This window comes from Scatophagus argus, chromosome 10 (genome assembly GCF_020382885.2).
Source record: "Scatophagus argus isolate fScaArg1 chromosome 10, fScaArg1.pri, whole genome shotgun sequence".
Taxonomy (NCBI): domain Eukaryota; kingdom Metazoa; phylum Chordata; class Actinopteri; family Scatophagidae; genus Scatophagus; species Scatophagus argus.
The window spans coordinates 2,073,599-2,091,989 of record NC_058502.1 but is presented as its reverse complement, the minus strand read 5'-3'; the positions used below and the strand labels follow the sequence as shown (position 1 = coordinate 2,091,989).

Genomic DNA, 18,391 nt, shown 5'->3' with positions numbered 1-18,391 from the left:
GTTGTCCTTACAGAAATTAGACTGAAACTGAACTGGAGTCCATACTTTTTCCATCACTTCCACAGTCCACAATGTTGTCTAAGCACATGAAACTATCAGCACAACTGGCAGCCAGTGAGGCTTTTGGACTAACTGGAATTTAAGGTTTTTGATTGTTTACTAGCGGCACGGTGGTGCAGTGGTTAGCACTGTCGCCTCACAGCAAGAGGGTTCCAGGTTCGAGTCCCGGTCTGGGCCCTTCTATGTGGAGTTTGCATGTTCTCCCTGTGCCTGCGTGGGTTTTCTCCGGGTACTCTGGCTTCCTCCCACAATACCAAAAACATGCACATTAGGTTAATTGCCCCCCTAGGTGTGAGTGTGAGAGTGTGTGGTTGTTTGTCTTTGTGTGTTGGCCCTACGATTGACTGGAGATCAGTCCAGGGTGAATCCCGCCTCTCGCCCGTAGTCAGCTGGGATAGGCTCCAGCTGCCCCGCGACCCTGACGGATAAGCGGTATAGAAGATGGATGGATGGATTGTTTACCATTAGCAGCAACTGTTACTACTGGTATTAACTTTAATTTACCAAGACCATCTGTGGCTTTCACCAAACACCTTCACACCTTCACTGATCGAGATATCACTGTGAGCTGCTCAGCTCTGTCCTGTCTGCCAATTAATTGTCTTTTCTGAGTACCCTGGTTAATGGGTTGAGGCCATGAGACCATAAATTGCCCAGAATGCCTTAGAGTAAGACTAAAACTTTGTGTGAAATACAGACAGAAGACATAGTGTATGCACATCCTGTATACATGCACAACACACACCAACACATACAACGCACGCTCAGTTTCACACCCTGCTTGCTGAGACACGATGCCCCAGATGCATTTCAATCACCCCGTCTGGGGAACAGACTTGCCTTGGTATGCAGCAAAGGTAGATTTTCATTTCAATTTTCTGTCCCATCAAAAAAGGATGGAATGATTGGAAATACACACAGGTGAGAGATATGTAGTGTCATTAAAGTAGAAAAGTAATCATCTCGGCCCTCCTTTGAAGTCTGGTCTGTCAATTGTATTTGGTTGTCTGCAGGTCTGATTAAACAAACCTCCAAGCAGCAAGCTGCTATTACAGCCAAACAAGTATATTGGATTACAGAGGGATTTGATACATCAAACAATATGACTATCCAACATAACGAACAGTTTTCTTCATCGTCCTGGTTTAAAACCTAATTATAAAAAATACAATGAAACAAAATCTAAAGCACCTGTTCCTGCTCATTTTTGTTTTTCATCCCATTCCAAACTTTTTCTGAGCACCTATAAATGTAGCAATAAAGTGCCTTTTTGTTGCTGACACGTGCTCAACATCAAACAACATTTGGTTAAACTAAGCTTACGCTCTGTTCCATTGAGCAGAGCCATGCTGGTCTCTCAGTTTGCATCAGTTGAAGAAATACCACCTTATTCATCACAATGTATCTTTAAAAAGTACTAAATAAATGAATTACCACATGTGATATGACATCACTTTTAGTCAGGTGAAAAAAGTACAAGTTTAAACGAGTATTCTGCATTGCAGATGGGGATGCATGAACCTTTCTTCCTCTTCTTTTTGCAAGAAAAAAATACAGTATGAGGACAATAATAACAAATACAGAATTTCATCAGAGAATAAGAAAATATGCATAGACCGTCTAAATGTAAAAGCTGTGTGGCTGTGATTCTTACATTCAGACGTCCTTACTGAGCAGACTTGTAAGGTTTGGCTCCAACCATGACAGAAACGACACTTTTCCTCGGCTATTTCCTGTTATTTGTTGCCCAGTTTACTAGAAGAGTATCGGCCATTTTGGTCGAAAATGAATTTCATGCTGAGAAAATGGCTCACAATGTGAAGATCACTGAACCAACCTGCCGCAGTCTGACCAATGCACTGTGGCATATTTTCTTTTAATAGACCGTTGAGCCTCACGCTGATGTGTGGCTGCACTGTATTAAATTGGTCTAAATAGCCGTCCTGATACGGAGAGAGAAGCTATTGTTTGGATCTGTAATGTTTCTGTTTATTTTTGACGCTGCAAATTACCTCATTATTTTAGTTGTATCACATATTTAGCATCTGAGGGAGGAATCAGAGGACATGGTGAATGTTATCTGGCTTGTACCTTCCCAGGAAGAGCAACAGAACAGTCGGCTGGAAATGTATCTTCATTTTTGCTACTTTTAATTGGACAAATTTTTATAAATAACAGCTGTGCGTCACTGCAGAGCATGCCAGCAGTCTGTCATAACATTTAAAGTGAGGACAGTGTTCTCACATGATTTCTGTCAGCCTGACTTGATGTTTCCTCTAATGTGATGTTGGTGCTTTTCAGGCTTCAAGATCAAGATGTCCTCCATATTTTGATGTTGCAAATGTTGTACAAGTTTTAATCGGTGTAGTAGAAGTTTTCACTTTAATCTTTCCAACTTTTTTAGAGATTATAGCATGTATATTTTGCAGCCGGAAGACAGTTCAGATCCTGCATTTGCAAGATAAATCCCTGAGGCGCCCGTGAGCAAAGCTCTCGTAACCCCAAAGTGGAGCTGCTGTAGAGCTACTGTGCAGCTTCAAAGTGTGAATGTTACTGAGTAAGTGCCCTGAAGAAGAGTGTGGAATGGAAAAAAAAACCAAAAACAACTAAATTTTATTTCCAAATGTGGGCTCCTTGTTGCTCCTTTGTTTTCATATGAACACAATCTGGATCTGATGTATAAGTCATGAAAGCAACTCCAGCTTGAATATTAGCTTAAAGTCACTGGAAAATGAATGACGGCTATGAATCCTGATTATGTTCTAAACCAGTAGTAAAGTTCCTAACCAGTGTGTGCACTCAGCCTCCCGCTGAGCCGAGTGTGTGTTTGGGATATGCAGCAGAACTTGTAAAGATGAATCACGCTGAAATATTAAGCTACAGCGTAAGAATAAACTTCAGCTGGAATATTAAGTTTACATCACAGGCTTAAAAATGTTTTCCGACATACATAAAGCACTGCTTAAATGGGTTGCTCTCTGCACATTCTGTTATGCATATGCATGTGTGTCTGTGTACTCGCATGTTTTCACACTTGTCTTTGCAGAAATTCATTGTCCTCCAGGCAGCATGTTTGTATTTATCCCCCTGCTGCTGCTGCTGCTGCTGCTGCTGCTTAATGCATTTGTGAGAGATTCACACACGTGCATACATGCAATCTCTTCTTGTTATCCTTTAATTAATGGCTGCGGTGCTAATTAGAAGGCATGCATCTATTCAGCACCCTCCGACTGTCTCACATCCATTCTTGGATTCTCTCCTCCGAGCTTTACGAAGCAACACTGAAGTGTTTTGATCTCTGCTGGGAACACACAGGCGAACAGAGAGTTTGTTTGATACAGTAACTTCATACGCTGCACAGGGCTAGACATAATGAAAAAGGAATTTACAGCAGTTTTTGACTGCACAACAGTTTAATCACTGCACCTCTCCACTTCCACAGTCCCCACTAATGAGCATGACACACCGACAGCGTCACCATATTAAGGCTCTATTCTTCTAATTATCTTCTCCTCCTCCACTTGCTGTGACGAAGGTCGCATCCCGTCAAAGTTCAGTCAGCTTAGGTCACAGTGGCATGGGAGCTGTTAAATGACCACAGATTTAGCACAGAGGAAGGCTCACCTGTGACCTGCTGACATGTTAGACTTTGATCCTGAACTGAAGCATGAAGCACTGAGATAAGGAAGCTGAAGTCTGAGTTATGAAACGTGACTCAAACTGTGTCGAGGCGACTGCACTTGTTTGTGTTTGTTTTGTTCTCCTGCTCCCACGCAACACTCATTCGGCACCACACACTGCAACAGCAAAAGCTGCGAACAACAAACCTGGAAGACAGGACAGGCAGCAATAAGGACGTCTTGATAAACAAAGACATTTTTTAAGGTTGAAGCATGACTATGATATGGTGCTATGAATGTGACGAGAAAAAGCTCACATACATGTTGCACAACATGCAATTGTTTCACTAAACCACATTGTACAGAAAACATGTGCTTGGGTTAATCTACTGAATATGAATTTGACATTTGGCCTTGAGATCAAATGTACATTCACACTGCAATTAAACTACAGCAATGAACTTGTGTCAGTGGTCAGTCAAGCTGCAGAACGGTTATAAATATTCCTTTCACAGCAGACGTTTTAACTTAGTGCACAGGTGTTACTAATAACATTAACAAATGCTGTCTCTTCCGTTCTGCTCATTTTACTTGTATGCCGTGACAACAACACAGTAGACCTTCTTCACTGCAGTCTTGTGGCTGTTGACTTGTGACAGCAAACAAAGTTTCATTGTGCTGCAAGTGCTGCAGTACACAGTGCCAGTGAGACAGTATGTACAATATGGAAAAGGTTTTGAATGTTATCCATTTCAACTTTTCCTGTTCTAAACATGTCACAGTGTCCGTTGTGAGGAAGTCTGTACCACACACTGCAGCTCCCTTTAGTGTGTGGACATTTTTTAATTTTTTCAGTGTTTCTTGTTTTCCTGTGGTCCAGCACCGGTCCCACGTGGTTTTTTGGATGTGCACAACATCTATGCATCACTACTCTAAAATCCAGGCAGCTAAAAGAAATTCAGCCATGTTTAAATTCATTATCTCCAACTGTGGTTTTCCTGCTGTGACGTGTCAATGTGTTCTTGTTGTTAGCATACCAGAAATCAGTATACTCTACCCTCTAACCGATCAATTTGCAGATTTGAAATGCCACAATCCTAACAAAAAGATAAAAAAAAAAAATGGCAGTACTTTTTTGTTTGTTTTTCAATATCTGAGTCTGTCTCACCACCACAATTAATTTTAATGTGTTGCAGCTGTGAGTAGATTTCCCCGTCTCCTTTGTGCATTGCAATGTGGGACATTAGTGTTCTGTGTACAGCACACTTAAAAATTTATCATTTTGTAGCATGCATAGATTTTTTGAAGAGTAAAAAAAAAAAAAAAGTTACTAACATTCAGCATCAATGTCACACACACACACACACACACACATCTCACCATATGTGCCCCCCTTTCCCTCACAACAGTGAAGACACTCTTTAAGCAAACCACTGGCGTGCACAGTCAAGTGCGTCTTTCTCCACCTACTGCAGCTCATTTAATAATTGAAAATCACTCACCATAGATAAAAGACAAAAAGAGGGTAGCTATTATCATTCGGCACACAGTGAAAACTGTCACAGTACAGTCTTTTGATCTGTGTGGATGTAGATGTTCTCACAGCTGGGGGCTTCCAGGAGAAGGAACCACTGGGATATGTATATTTGCTCCACTGATGCTGATTAATTCCAGGAGTGTCAATGAAACCAAGCCACAGGGGTAAACAGGGGAGCAAATGGGATGCAGGTTTGGTAGAAGAGAAAATTGAGAATTAGTGAAACAGAATAGTAGAGAAACTGACCAAATGATAAAACAGAGAAGCACAAACTGCTTCTCTTGCAGAAGTTTCTCTTTTATTTGCATGTGCTAGAGTTACATTTTCCTCAAGGGGAGCTGAGAAAAACAGAACAGCGAGCCAGGTACAAATGGCCAGAGGCAAAGATTGATATCCAAACCAGCTGAAGAACCCAATTAGGCTCCACACTGCATCCTGACATTTTAGCCTCCATACTTTCCTATGCAAGGCTACACATATATACACTGATAAGGATATTTGTATTGCACTGAAAATAATTAAAAACACATCCTTGCAATGCATAGCCTCTTTCTGAAGAACATTTCAGAATTCATTAGCCGCCTAATGATCACCGCGTCACTGGCACTCTCACAAATGTGCCAGTCAAATTCAACAATTGAAATTCCTTGAAAGTTGTAGGACTATCGGAAATGGGACGTGTCCTCAATTATCCGAGCACTCTTCATCAGAATTGATTCCTCTTGGTGTCCTATGAGCACAAAAGCTAAAATAATTTCGTTACTGGCAAGTTCCAGTACTCCGCAACACCTTGGCTTGAGCAAGGAACCTGAAGCTCATTTGGTTCCACGCAGAGAAAGGTTAAGGGGCCTCACTTAATGGGGACTGGACACTTCTTTTCTGCTGAAGCCACAATTTGTGATTTTAGTTGACAAGATTGATGTCTTCTTCAAGAAACTTCTTTCCCATTGCAGGTTTCAGTACATAAAAGTGTCCACAGTATTAATTTTGTTCTGTCAGCTTGCATTACTTTGCACTTTCGTGCAACCCGGCTCACAAAGACTGAGCAGAGCCTACATTTGTCTCTCTCTTTGCTTGCTCTTGCATTTACATTAGTTGCAGTAGCATTTGCTCTCTTGTAAATCTACCTGACTCATTGACTGAGGGTTTATTTCTCCTTTCACTCCACCAGGTGTCGAGAAGGCTACCAGGGAATCCGATGTGACCAGTTTCTGCCGAAGACAGACTCCATCCTGTCTGACCCAAGTGAGCTCAACTTTCTTTTTCTGCTAATGTATACAGTGCACCAATATCCATCATTAGACCATAAATCAAATTTTGAAGGAATAAAAGTAAACATAAGGAAAACAAAAGGGGTGATATTTGTTAGATCATTCAGATGAGGTTCAACTGGGGGAACATTTACTTAAAAGGGTGCTGATCCACATTAATAAAGCACTCAGGAAAATGTTCATGGACTTACACCAACGTTTGCTGTACGTGTTCCAGCTACCAAGTCCTCAACTCCGCTGTGCAAACATCTTCCAAGACAGAGTAATATATAATATTAGCTTGATGGCTATTACAGGAGCACTCAACCAGACAGAATAAACATAAATCTGCTGTTTCCTTGGAATCCAAATATCACCTATAGCTTGTTGCAAATGCACCTTGAAATGTGCACGTATGTTTTTTCTTCAGAAATGAAAGTCATTGCAGCAGTTGTAGGCTGGTTACTTCTCTTACCCAAAGTCATACTGGGTATTAAAGTATTGCTCCAAACTAAACTTCCCATGTGCATGGTCCATCAACATGTGCACAACATGCAGATCTTGTATCAGGGGGTTTTAATGTAGGTCCTCAGAAGCCTGAGTACTGCTGGTTTTTGATCTTATAATTGCAGTTAAACTGATTGCATTCCCCTGGCAATCCAGGTGAGCATCAGTCCCTAATTAAGAAAAACAGCAGGGCTGCGTATTTCTGTAGTCTTTCTGAAAGCGTTCTGACAAATAATTACTAAATTCCTCTAGAAAGCTCAATTTACTGCAAAATACCACAGAATCCTTAAAAATACATTTCTCATTATTCCCAGCAATCCTGCGTCACATTTCCTTTTATGTCTTTTAAACTTTAGCTTTTCTGTCTTTTTTATATTCTCTTCTTTCTTATAATTTGTCCTTATATTACCTTTTCATTTTCTCCTCTATTCCCTGCTTTCTCAAATACCCTCTCCTAGTCAGACTAATGTCACTTCTCGCATTTCTTTATCTCCCCAATACATGGTCCTCTCAATGTCATATAGCTGAGGACAGAACACAAATTGCCCTAACTTTTGTCCTTACTGCTCGCTATCTATGCCATATTAATTTCTGTGTTCCTCTGAGCTCATTCTAAAAAAATATGCAGCTTTGTCACTGGGGCACTAACATTGTGGCAGTAAAATAGCTTATCTGTGACTATTCTACAAAGCACAGGGTGTAATAGCCCCATTTGCCGTAAAAAGACAGTACTGTGCCTTTGGGGATTTTTACCTCATAACTGTCCAACGTCCACAAAAAAAAAATCCCTATAGTGGTAATATTATGGTTTTAAACTTCTCCTTTTGATATTTTCTCCTTGGACAATGTGTCATAAATGAAACATGTAGATTAAATGTAGCAAATCCAACAACACTGGTATCACTTGCTTCTTTGTTAATATCCTTTACTTTCCAGATCATTAATTAAGTCTCCATAATGAGCTTTTTAATTCCAAGCAAGTATTAGGGTAATTGTCCTTGTTAGAACAACACTGGTGTTCACTGAAGTGACACCCATCGCTTTGTTTGTACACCAAACCTCCTGACCTGAATGTGCGTGTAGCTGAGAACTGTTACCATCCTCATCGCTTAAACAATTTGTCAAATGTCATGTTGATTGTGTTGCTGTTGTATCTGCTGATCATTGTGAAGAAGCTTCAGACGTTATCTCCTATTGGTAATTCCCACTGATCTGCAGAGTCAAGGTCCTGATGACATTTTTTGACATTTACTTAGCCAACATTAAAATTAGTAAAGAAATTTAAATGTCTAACATTTGACAAAATATGCATCTGCATCCGTGGTTTCTTTTTATGTTTCTTGGTTCACGACATATTGTAAGCAAAATGTTATAATATGGATACCACAGTTTCTTGAGAAAAACAAGAGGGGGGTCTTTTTACACGTTTGAGTCCAGGGGCTGATTTTCTCAAAATCCATCCTTAATAGGATAGAACAGAAAACAGTTACTTGCACTGGAATTCTCTCTCTAGGATCTGTTCAGAGCACCTTCAAGGCTCAACAGTGTTTCATGTTAACTCCAGGGGTGAAGAGCCGAGGTTCACAAACAAGAAACAAAGTAGTTCTCGAACAACCCAAGTACCCAGTCCTAACCATAATCTCAAATTTCGTTTTCTTGCCCATGTGCATTACTGTTTATTAATCTACTAATGAGTCAAAAATTTCCATATAAATTGTCTGGGACTTACAAAGGCTTTCCTTAGGAATAAGGTACTTTAAAAATAAAGAGGGAAGAAAGTTAAGTCTTTTCACTTATTGGCATTGCGGGTGAACCTCCGACATACATTCCCTAAGCCTTTCTGTTTGTACCAGTTTTAGCTCACTTAACTTTCCCTCATTTATTTCTGATCTCTTTGCCACTTTTTCCAACTCTCTGCCAAATCTCTATCCTCAGTTCATTGTGTGATAGTTGGAATTGATTGGCCTACTTTTGTTCATGCCTTCGATCTCTCTCTCGACTACCCTCTGCATTGCTGACAAGTCCTTGTTTCTGCTCTCTGTCATACAGCCTATGGATTTATTTTTTCAGTAACACCACCTGTTTCTTTCTTTCTTTTCTTTCTCCGCTTTTATCCAACTACTTCCGGCTTCAAAAAGTTGGTAAGTGCCAAAGAGGAAAAGAAGAGTGGCAGACTGTGGCCTGCCTCTTCTTTCCTCACCCCTCAGATAATCTTGTCACAGGATCACTCCTTGACTCCTTTGCTCGCAGCTCATCAAATCCTAATTTCCCGGGTTACCTTTGTGTCATTTCCCGGGTTACCTTTGTGTCTCGTGTTGGAACTTGCCTCAGTGTTGACATCCTCGTTCCCTCTTCCAAATTTCCCTCCTGACGGCCCCCTCTCACCCCCATCTGTCTCTCGCTAACCTCCTCCGTGCCATCCCTTCCTCAACACGCATCTTGTCCAAGCGTCAGACCTCATCCCTTCTCCCCAGCCTACAGTTCTCCGTCCAACTCATCTCCTAACACTAAGTGGCACGGGCCTCAGATGGACCGAGACTTGAACTGTGCCAGCTAAAAAGGTTCACCAGCAGGGCAGACAAACGCTGCCAAGGACCTCTGGCATGCTGCAGTCTCAACGGAAGGGAAGGAAGGGAGCGATTGAGGAAGAGAGATGCTGGATGAGAGTGGACACATCCTCTGGGTTGGGCTATCACACTGTCTCAGGATCTCACAGGATGAAAGGAGAGTCATGACTCCAGTGGCTTTACAAACAGAATGAAGTAGAGATACAAGGCAAGACGGAGACAAGACACGAATAAATGCCAGACAGGCTTATGTAAAGCATTTATGAGACAATTTAAAGCAGAGGGAAGGAGAAAACATACTATTAAATAGAGCAGCTAATGAATAAAGTTGTGGAAAATGCCTATCAAGGTCTGAGAGCAAAAGCCTTCTGCAACGATATTATGAAATAAGATGAATAATATTTTAATGAACTTAAAGCTACACAGAGTAAAAAAAGCATTAAAAGTGAATGTTAAGGGGTTAATTATTTATCACATTTATTTTAGAGTAATGTGGACTAATCATTTATTGATTTATAGACTAGGTATGTGAGAGATGTTGACAACTGTATCAGCTTTTATGCAGAGGCTCTAGTGAATGTTGTTGCTCCAACCATACGTACCAAGACTAAAATCTCAAATGAACGATATCCATATCTCGTTTAGTCTTGAATGCATTTTGAGAAGAGTCTCACAGCTTAAATATTTAAAGGCAAAGAAGGTGGACAGGTGGAAAGTGAAAGAAAGAACGAAGAAGAGGATATAGACACAATGAATTTTGGAAAAAGACATTTTTTTATTCATGCAACTTTTCCACCTTAAGGTCGGACGAAGGATGAAGTCAGCCAGTTAAAACATTTTCTTTTAGGACTTGTGTGTGAAATGTGTGGTTAGCTAACTTCCAAAAGGCACTGAAGATCCCACGGTGTTGCACATTACTCACTGATGTGCATTTAGTTCTCAACATGCTGACAAGGCTTTGCACAGAGTTTGTCACCTAACTCGCTTGATGGGATGTGTTTGAGATCAAAGATTTGAAAGGTTTCCCCCTCAGTCTGTCAACGAGCAACAAAGGATTTTCGTCATCATCCTTACATACAGTATGTCATATCTTTTCATTGCAGGAGACACCTGGCTCAAACTGCTTTTGTTGTCGAGACATCTTTTGTTGCTCAAACTGGGAGGTGGCTGATTGGCACTACCCATTCTGCAGAGCGCTTACAGGATAATGCAGTATTCAGGAGCTAACGTAGACTGGAGTCTAAATGTATTCTCTTTGAATAGTATTCCATCTCTCTCCTGCCCTGCTTCAGTCTTTTTATTTACTACTTTCATTGTCTACGTAGCCCTTCCACAATCTTGGCTTGGCTACATTAAAAAACATATTCAGTCCTTCTGAATCGAAGTCCTGGGAGCTGAGACACTCTAGTTTTACGATGCTGGAAGGCAGAGTCAGAATCAGCATATTTCCATCTACAGTGCAGTGCAATGCATCACACCAAACCCATAGACACAGAGAGAGAGAGATTTGGAGATTTAAATCAGAAGTCAAATTTAATTCACACTATCTTTATGAGATCTGATTTTATGCTTGGCAGGTTTGTGAGCTCCGCAGATGATAACACTGGAGTAATCATGCAAGTCCAATTTCCCAGAGAATACAACCCTGAGTTTCTCGTTGTATGCATGTTTCAGTCCATAAGATATAAAGAAAGCATAAAATGTGTGATTACTTAAAGCTTTATGCTTTTATCGTGGGCCAGCCATTGAGATCAGGGCAATCGTCTTGGATCGTTACAATCATGTTCTACTATGCATGTCATGCATATAGTTTAGACACAACTATAAAAACACTTGCATTTCTGCTTGACCTTTGCAGTGATGCTTGCAATAGTTTATTATTTGGTTGAGTACGGGGTAGGAGATTTGTGTGAATGAACCTATAAGCTCCAGCAGTGATGCTGATGCACCACACACACCAGACTGATGGTTGGCCGATGGCCAGTGTCCAGCTGTCTGTGTCTGTGGCCTTGATTTTTACGTGGAGTCCTGCATCCTTTGCACTGTAGTAGATGGCCAAGCACATCAGTGAAAGAAAGAATGTCTCTGATTGGTTGTTCAGCTAAGTGAACTAAGTGCCTCAGAAATGAACCTGAGGGAAACAACCAACCGAGGAAAGTCAAAGGGTCACACACAGAAGGCTGTTCTTATTTTCACTGATTGATCTAATACACAAATATTTTCACAACAACATGGCCACCTGAAATGAGCTGTAGTCTCTGCAGTGTCTTCAAGTACAACGTTTTTGGCCCAGACCTTGTCAGTTGGCATCCATCTTTTGATGTTGATTTTGTGTGTCTGGGGCTTTAGACAATTTGGGAATCGATAAAGAATCACACACATAACCGCTTGTGTAGTAGCTTTATAATTTAGCAAAGTCTTGAGAAAACGGGATCAAATGTGGAGAAACAAACTGTAAACGAGATAAGCAAAGTGCAAAGATGTCAATAAACGCCACAGGCTCAAAATGTAGTATAAAAATATATTTTTAAATATACTTCTGAGAATAGCCAAAGATATTTTAAAATTTGACACATAGTGGTGTTAGTGACAGAATGAAGGATTTTAAAAAAAACTGTTCATGGGATCAAATGAAAATTACCCCTCTCACTCATCACGTATGACCCACCAGAAATAGAGGAGCTGGTGAAGAGGGACTAAATCTGTCATATTATTCAAAACATCCATCAGTTTTTTATGCTTTCGAGTGGCATACTTATTATTGCAATAGACTGTACAGATCATTGATTGGAGATGATGAAGCCCATGCAACCAAAACATTCTGAGGAAGTTGTGCTCTTGCAGTTAAAGAGGTCTACCACTGAATGGCCTTGATTTTGTTTTCTCAAGTCCTGCTGGGACATTTTCTGTAAGTGCATGTTTGTGGTTGTGTGTGGTAAGACTTTGTGTTTGTTTCTGTACTCTACATTTTTGCGTTTGTGTTTCTGCTTGGTTGCGTGTCCAACCTGACATTCCCATACAGTGGAAGTGAAAAGCAGAGTCTCGGGAGACGTCCTGTTGAATTCACACCGTCTAAAAGAAGAGAAGGAAAAGAACTGGCTTAGTGCTCAGAAACACTTGATGTGTCTGGCATCAGCTCTGGTATCAGCCTTCCTTCTTACGCTGACTTATTGTGGCATGGCAAATCCAACCTACCAGGATATGGATAAAGAACTGTCAAGACTGTGTGCTTGACATCCTTACGATACAAAGCCAGAAGGGGTCTGAGCTGGTCTGGCTCTTAAGATGTGAAAGATGTGAGTTCCTTTAATGCCTAACAATCACCAGGAGCAGTCTGAAACCTCGCAATCCTGGATCAAGATTTTTCACTTTATAACATTAGACATAATATTGCTTGGTTTGTATTGAGCTCTAGCTGCAGAGGCACAGACTGCTTTTAGTTTAATTGGCATGTGTTGGGGGATGAAGGAAGTGGCACAACTGGACTATCCATTCAGTGCAACAAAAGAAGCCTCGCTTTGACAGCAGGTCGTGAAACCAGATGAAAAGAATCCATCTTAAGCATCACGTTCACCATCTCCTCCCTCACTAGACATTATGTTTTTGTTAGTGCTTGCGTGCAAGATGCTGCACTGTATCACGATTAGTAACATAATCCACAAGCTGCTACTATACTGAAGTAAATAAGACTTTAATCACACAGATTGCAAGGGAAAATTTAAAGGGAGGCGTAGAGCAAATTTTGCCCAGTACGTACTGAGAGCCAGAGTAAATACACTAAGAGCCTACCAAGTTTGTTGATTACTTACATTAGCGTAATTTCTCTTGGTTACAACAAAATTAGTTACAGCTCATTAATTTTGTTTCATTAATGAAACCAAATGTGTAAAATAATTAAGAAATTTATAATGTTAACTGACAAATGTAATGGTGCACTAAACATGGGTGCCATCTATGGGGGGGTGTTTTGCAGTGGCAAAATCAGAGCTTTGGTGTATATGTTGGCTTATATTATTCCTAATGTTAGATTTATCTGATGAGGCATAGTGGGTGACTTTTCAGAGAGCAAAACAGCAAAGGCTCAAGGACCATGACAGGATGAAATGAAAACCATACAGCACATACAACAAATAGTAAAGATGAGAGAATCAGGTTCAGTGGAGACAAGACGAGGTATCTGCCTGTGAGAAATGTCTTACTCTGGTCTCTGAGGTGTCCTTGTGTGGTTCGAAGCATTTTGTTTGTGGACTGCAAGGCCAGATGTAAACCTCAGTGACTTTGCCAGGGTCTGCAGTGGTCACAGACTCTCAAAGTTTGTGACTCTTAATCCCAAAAACAAGACAACATTTCTGAGGCCTCACAAAATTTTAGTTCAGTAAAATAAGATGATGGCAGAAGATTCTCAGGAAAGTTCTGAGCCTCAGCCTGAGCTTGCCAGGTTTCACATGCTGTCTGATGGTGCTGCATGACAACCTGACTGCTCTGCAGGCAGATTTAGTGATGTAGGACTGCCGCCAGTGGAGGTTTTATTTCACTTTCACTGCGTTCAGGATTTAACCTGTGAGACAAGGTGTATCCTCTTTGTGTATACATTTACTGAACTACACATGACCGCTGAGAGACTGCTATCAATCAGTGTCAGCCCTTCTTGGAGCACTTCACCTGTCCATGTGCTAATTAGAGTTTCCTTTTTCAGGGCTGGAAGTGGCAGTGTCATTTACACCCAGCAGGTTCCTTGTGCCCAGCAGGGTGTTGGCAGTTTACTACTTATCCCCCTCTCCTGTCAGTTTCCACTGAAACACACGTATAGGCAGAGGTTAATTAGCTGCAGGTGTGTCTCATTGACCAGCTGGGCCACTTTTGGCTCGCTTGTATCTCGACCTGTGCTCCATCTCTGCCCGGGTCACCACAGCGACAGAGAACATGAGAGCATGCAGTCTGTTTAACTGCCTTCAAGAATCACAGAGCTGCAGCTGGTGAAGGTGAAGAGTAGATGATAGACTAACACAGTAGGTCACGCTGCTGGGTGTACATGTGTGGCCACATGTGGAGTATTTCTGCCATCTCTGTGACCATATCATTGCACACGGCAAACTGAACTGAATAAACTGAATTTAGAATACTAGAAGTATTAAATCCCTGGAAAATACGAGATTTGTGCCCAAGTCTATAGGTTGATCAAAGTTAATCACGTCCATCGTCTTTTCTGTCTAGCATAGCAGCATCAATATTAACTGATCCCGTCCTTCATATTTCCATCTGCCTACAACAACTGAATCCATTCTGCATCTGTCTCTTTTTAAATGGACACAAACGCACGAAGCTATATTGTCCTCGAAAATTATATTCCTCCCACTGTAGGTGAACTCGGTGGCAAATACAAAATCGACTGTTGCAATGGAGCTTAATGGATACTGATTGCTGAAGCCAATTTACCTTCAGCCCATCTATTGCTATGGACAGGGATAGCAGGCAATCAGAAAAGAGAGCGAGAGGGAGAGAAAGAATGGAAATTCATATTGATTGCAGCAATTCATCCAGCGTGCACTCCTGTGTCTCCTGGAAGAGCAAATGTTTTGGATTGAATGTTAAAAACAATAACTTTGTCGTTTATTCCGCACAGCGTGGCATTGTTTCCTCTTATTCATCGTCCTGTTTTCCATCGAGCATCTGATCAAGACTTTGGTTGGGCCCACATACAGACCCTAATGGATCTGGAAGGCCCAATTTACAGTGAAGTATGGGTCTTGTCAGATGGTGCTTAGTGAAGAATATGGCAGTGGGATGCAGATTATCCCAGAGCAGTGCTGGCTGGTCTGCCCGCTGCTTGCACCCACCCTCCAGTCACAGGTCATTAATAACTGGGCAATGGTGGGAGACAAGGCAGAGCAGTTTTTATGGTGTGGAGTTTGTAGATTGAGCACAGGAAAAGTCACAGACCAATTCAATGCGTATGAATCAACAGTGCATAAAAATAAAAAGGTCAGAGAAAGTAGTTTCACACGGCAAAAAGAAAAGCAGACAACGAAAACAGAGCTTTTAATTAAGAATGGACAGGCTCTTACACGTTCATTCTTCCCAGGGGCATTTCAAAACCAGTATGTCTCATATCTGAGCCTGTGGTGGTTATTAAAAGCTACAGTGTGAAGCATCACCGCCAGACAAAGCACAGAGCGTCTTTTGAGCAAACATACCTACTCAAATCAGAACTGAGGGCACAGGAAATAAAATGACACCACATGATGATAGAAGTTAGACATTATGATGTTCTGCACCTTTTCTGAGGGAAACTTTCTTTCTTAACAAATCACCTGCTGGTTATTCCCACATTCATTTCTAAGAAGATCTGGTTCATGCAGCTATGTGATTTATTTTTTCTTTTTTTCTGTTGGTGTCTCTTAGATGTGACTTTATGTGTTTGACTTTTGATTCAGATAGATCCAGTGATTTCAGTAACTGTCTCATCTAATGACAGTTCTCGTAAAACCAGCCCCCGGTGAGTTAAACGATGGTGACAACTTGTCATGAACGCAGGTGGAAAACACGCTAATGGTCGGCAGACCTCTGTGATGGAGCAGTTGGATGATAGCGATAGTGGAGCAAAAATGACTTTAAATTGCCCAGTCCAAATGGCTTTTTAATGCGTCTTTTCGAAAGCTTTACCAGTTGACAACTGAGGATGGTGTCATTGGATGTCAATGGGAGGACAGTGTAAGTGATGGGAGTTTCACTGAGTATCATCTCTGTACAAACAGAAGCATCCACAGTGTCCAACGATTTAGTCTCTCTATCGCCGCCGTCCTTTCTTCTTCTTCACACACTTGTCTTTGGAAGGCAAAGCCCAGTTCTCTGGTTTGTGATATTCAAGAGGGAACATAGGAATACTAATGAAAGCTATGTTTACACATGCAGCCTTTTATTGATTACATAGAAATCAACAGTACATAATAGTTTGTTTTTCAAACCAGTGCTTACGGAAATCCGACTACTTTCTTGTTGTAGCTTTAGCTGTCCTAGTCCTTTTGTATATAAAGTCTTTTCAGTATGAAGTGAAGTGTGTAAAGGAGTGTGTGCTTGAGAGCTTGTTCATTTACTCCACCATACATTGTAGTGTGTGCTGTGTATTTCAGCAGCCGTTAAGAATACAAAGACAAAAAAGATGAAATAAATGAAAACATGAGAATGTAAAGTATGTACTGATAACATACCCCAGAAAGGTTGTTTCAGAGTCAACCATCACTTCCGTGTGAGAAAACTGGATTCCTCATCCAAACTGACTTGTTCTACTTCACAGCCGTCTCTCCTTTCATCCAGTCATCCATTCTGCCCTTGTTTTTTTTGTCCCCTTCCATCTTTTTTCCTATAAGGCTGAACTCATCACACCGTGTGTCTTTCCACCCCCTCAGCTCAGCCCGATTCAAGACGAGTGTCTGGGTACATTAAGACACACTGCTTTGCCTCTGCTCCACCTCGCTGTGGCTGTACTCCAGGGCCTGTAGTCATTAAACCTCCATGAACAAGAGAACTGATCAAGGATCACTGCTCGGGTTGCGTGGCCACATTAAACTGTAGTGCACTAAAAGGAACACTGGTCCTTTATAGCTGGTGAGATAAAAATAACTCCAGCTATCCCCAGATTACCTTTCACTGCCCCCTCCTCCTTACACCATTTTTATACCGGATTTGTTGACCCATGAAAAGAGTGATTTGACTGTCAGCACAAAAGGATGAAACCAACACAACAGTCTGACAGTTCAAGGTTGTGATGAAGGATGACACACAATGTACTGTAAATATGTATGTTTTCTTATTAAACCATTATGGAGTAACAGCCCATAAACAGGGGCGTTGAGAGGTTAGAGATGGTTCAGGCTTCCACAAGTAAAAGTCACTTTCATCGCGTACCCACGTAGTGTTGGGTCTGGCACTTGGATGTACATGAAACTCAAAAGGTGAAAAATAGCTCAGTCTGTAAAATTCATTTTTGGAAACCTTGAATTGCAGTTTTGTTTCCAGTAGAAGTAGCTGAATTGCCCACAGTTCAGATTCATGTCTCCGATGACCTTATTAGCAGCGGTGGCTGAGACTCGCCGGCAGAGTCATAAACATATAGTATAAAACTGTAAAAGCAGCCATTTATTTTTAATTTGCGTGATTTATTCCAACCTACATGAACTTACATCTTGTTTATGTTAGCTGTTTTGTTTGTTTTTTCATTTGTTTGCTTGTTAGTTTTTTGATTGGGAGTTATTTTACTAATTACCCTGCTCGGAGCACTTAACACTTAACCCATCAATCAAAGAAATGTGTTGTGTTTAAGACTTTCTTTAAGTCGATTCACAGCAAGCTGTACGGCTGATCTCGTCTACATTTTTTAATTTCCACCTGCACATCTGAGATTGTCCTGTTTATCCCTTCAGACAGCAGTCATCTATGAGTCACTTAGTCACTGAGTAAAATCTCATCCCTCCATTTTGAGAGGCCCCATCCGAAGCAGAAGCTCTGGGTGAGACGCACCAGGATTTAACGTACCTCCAGTGAAAACGCGTCCACGTCCATATCAGTGTCAGACAATCAAGAGTTTGCATCGCTTGTGAAATCAAACATCACAGATCTTTTCCTAAAACTAACCGTGCAGTTTTTGTACCTAAACTTGACCAAAGTGCTGTTTCATGTTAACCACGTGTTAGAAAGACTTTGTGGCATCAAGTCCCTGGCCTGAACATGAAAGGCTGCTAGATGGGTCTGGATGAGATGCAAAAGTGTGCGACGACATGGGATGAGAACATGTTGGGGGGAAAAAAATGAAGGAGAAATGTCAGGTTTGGAAGCTTTGTACAATAAAGGACA

General features: G+C 41.2%; 1 protein-coding gene across 1 annotated transcript in view; it reads left to right on the top strand.

Moving 5' to 3' along the window:
* The window catches only part of LOC124065854 (pro-neuregulin-3, membrane-bound isoform), a 284,845-nt gene that overhangs the window by 226,294 nt on the left and 40,160 nt on the right, over positions 1-18,391 (top strand). The window contains exon 3 of the mRNA XM_046401682.1: positions 6,389-6,462. Coding sequence (XP_046257638.1) covers positions 6,389-6,462 — 74 coding nt within the window. The remainder of the gene's footprint in view (positions 1-6,388; positions 6,463-18,391) is intronic.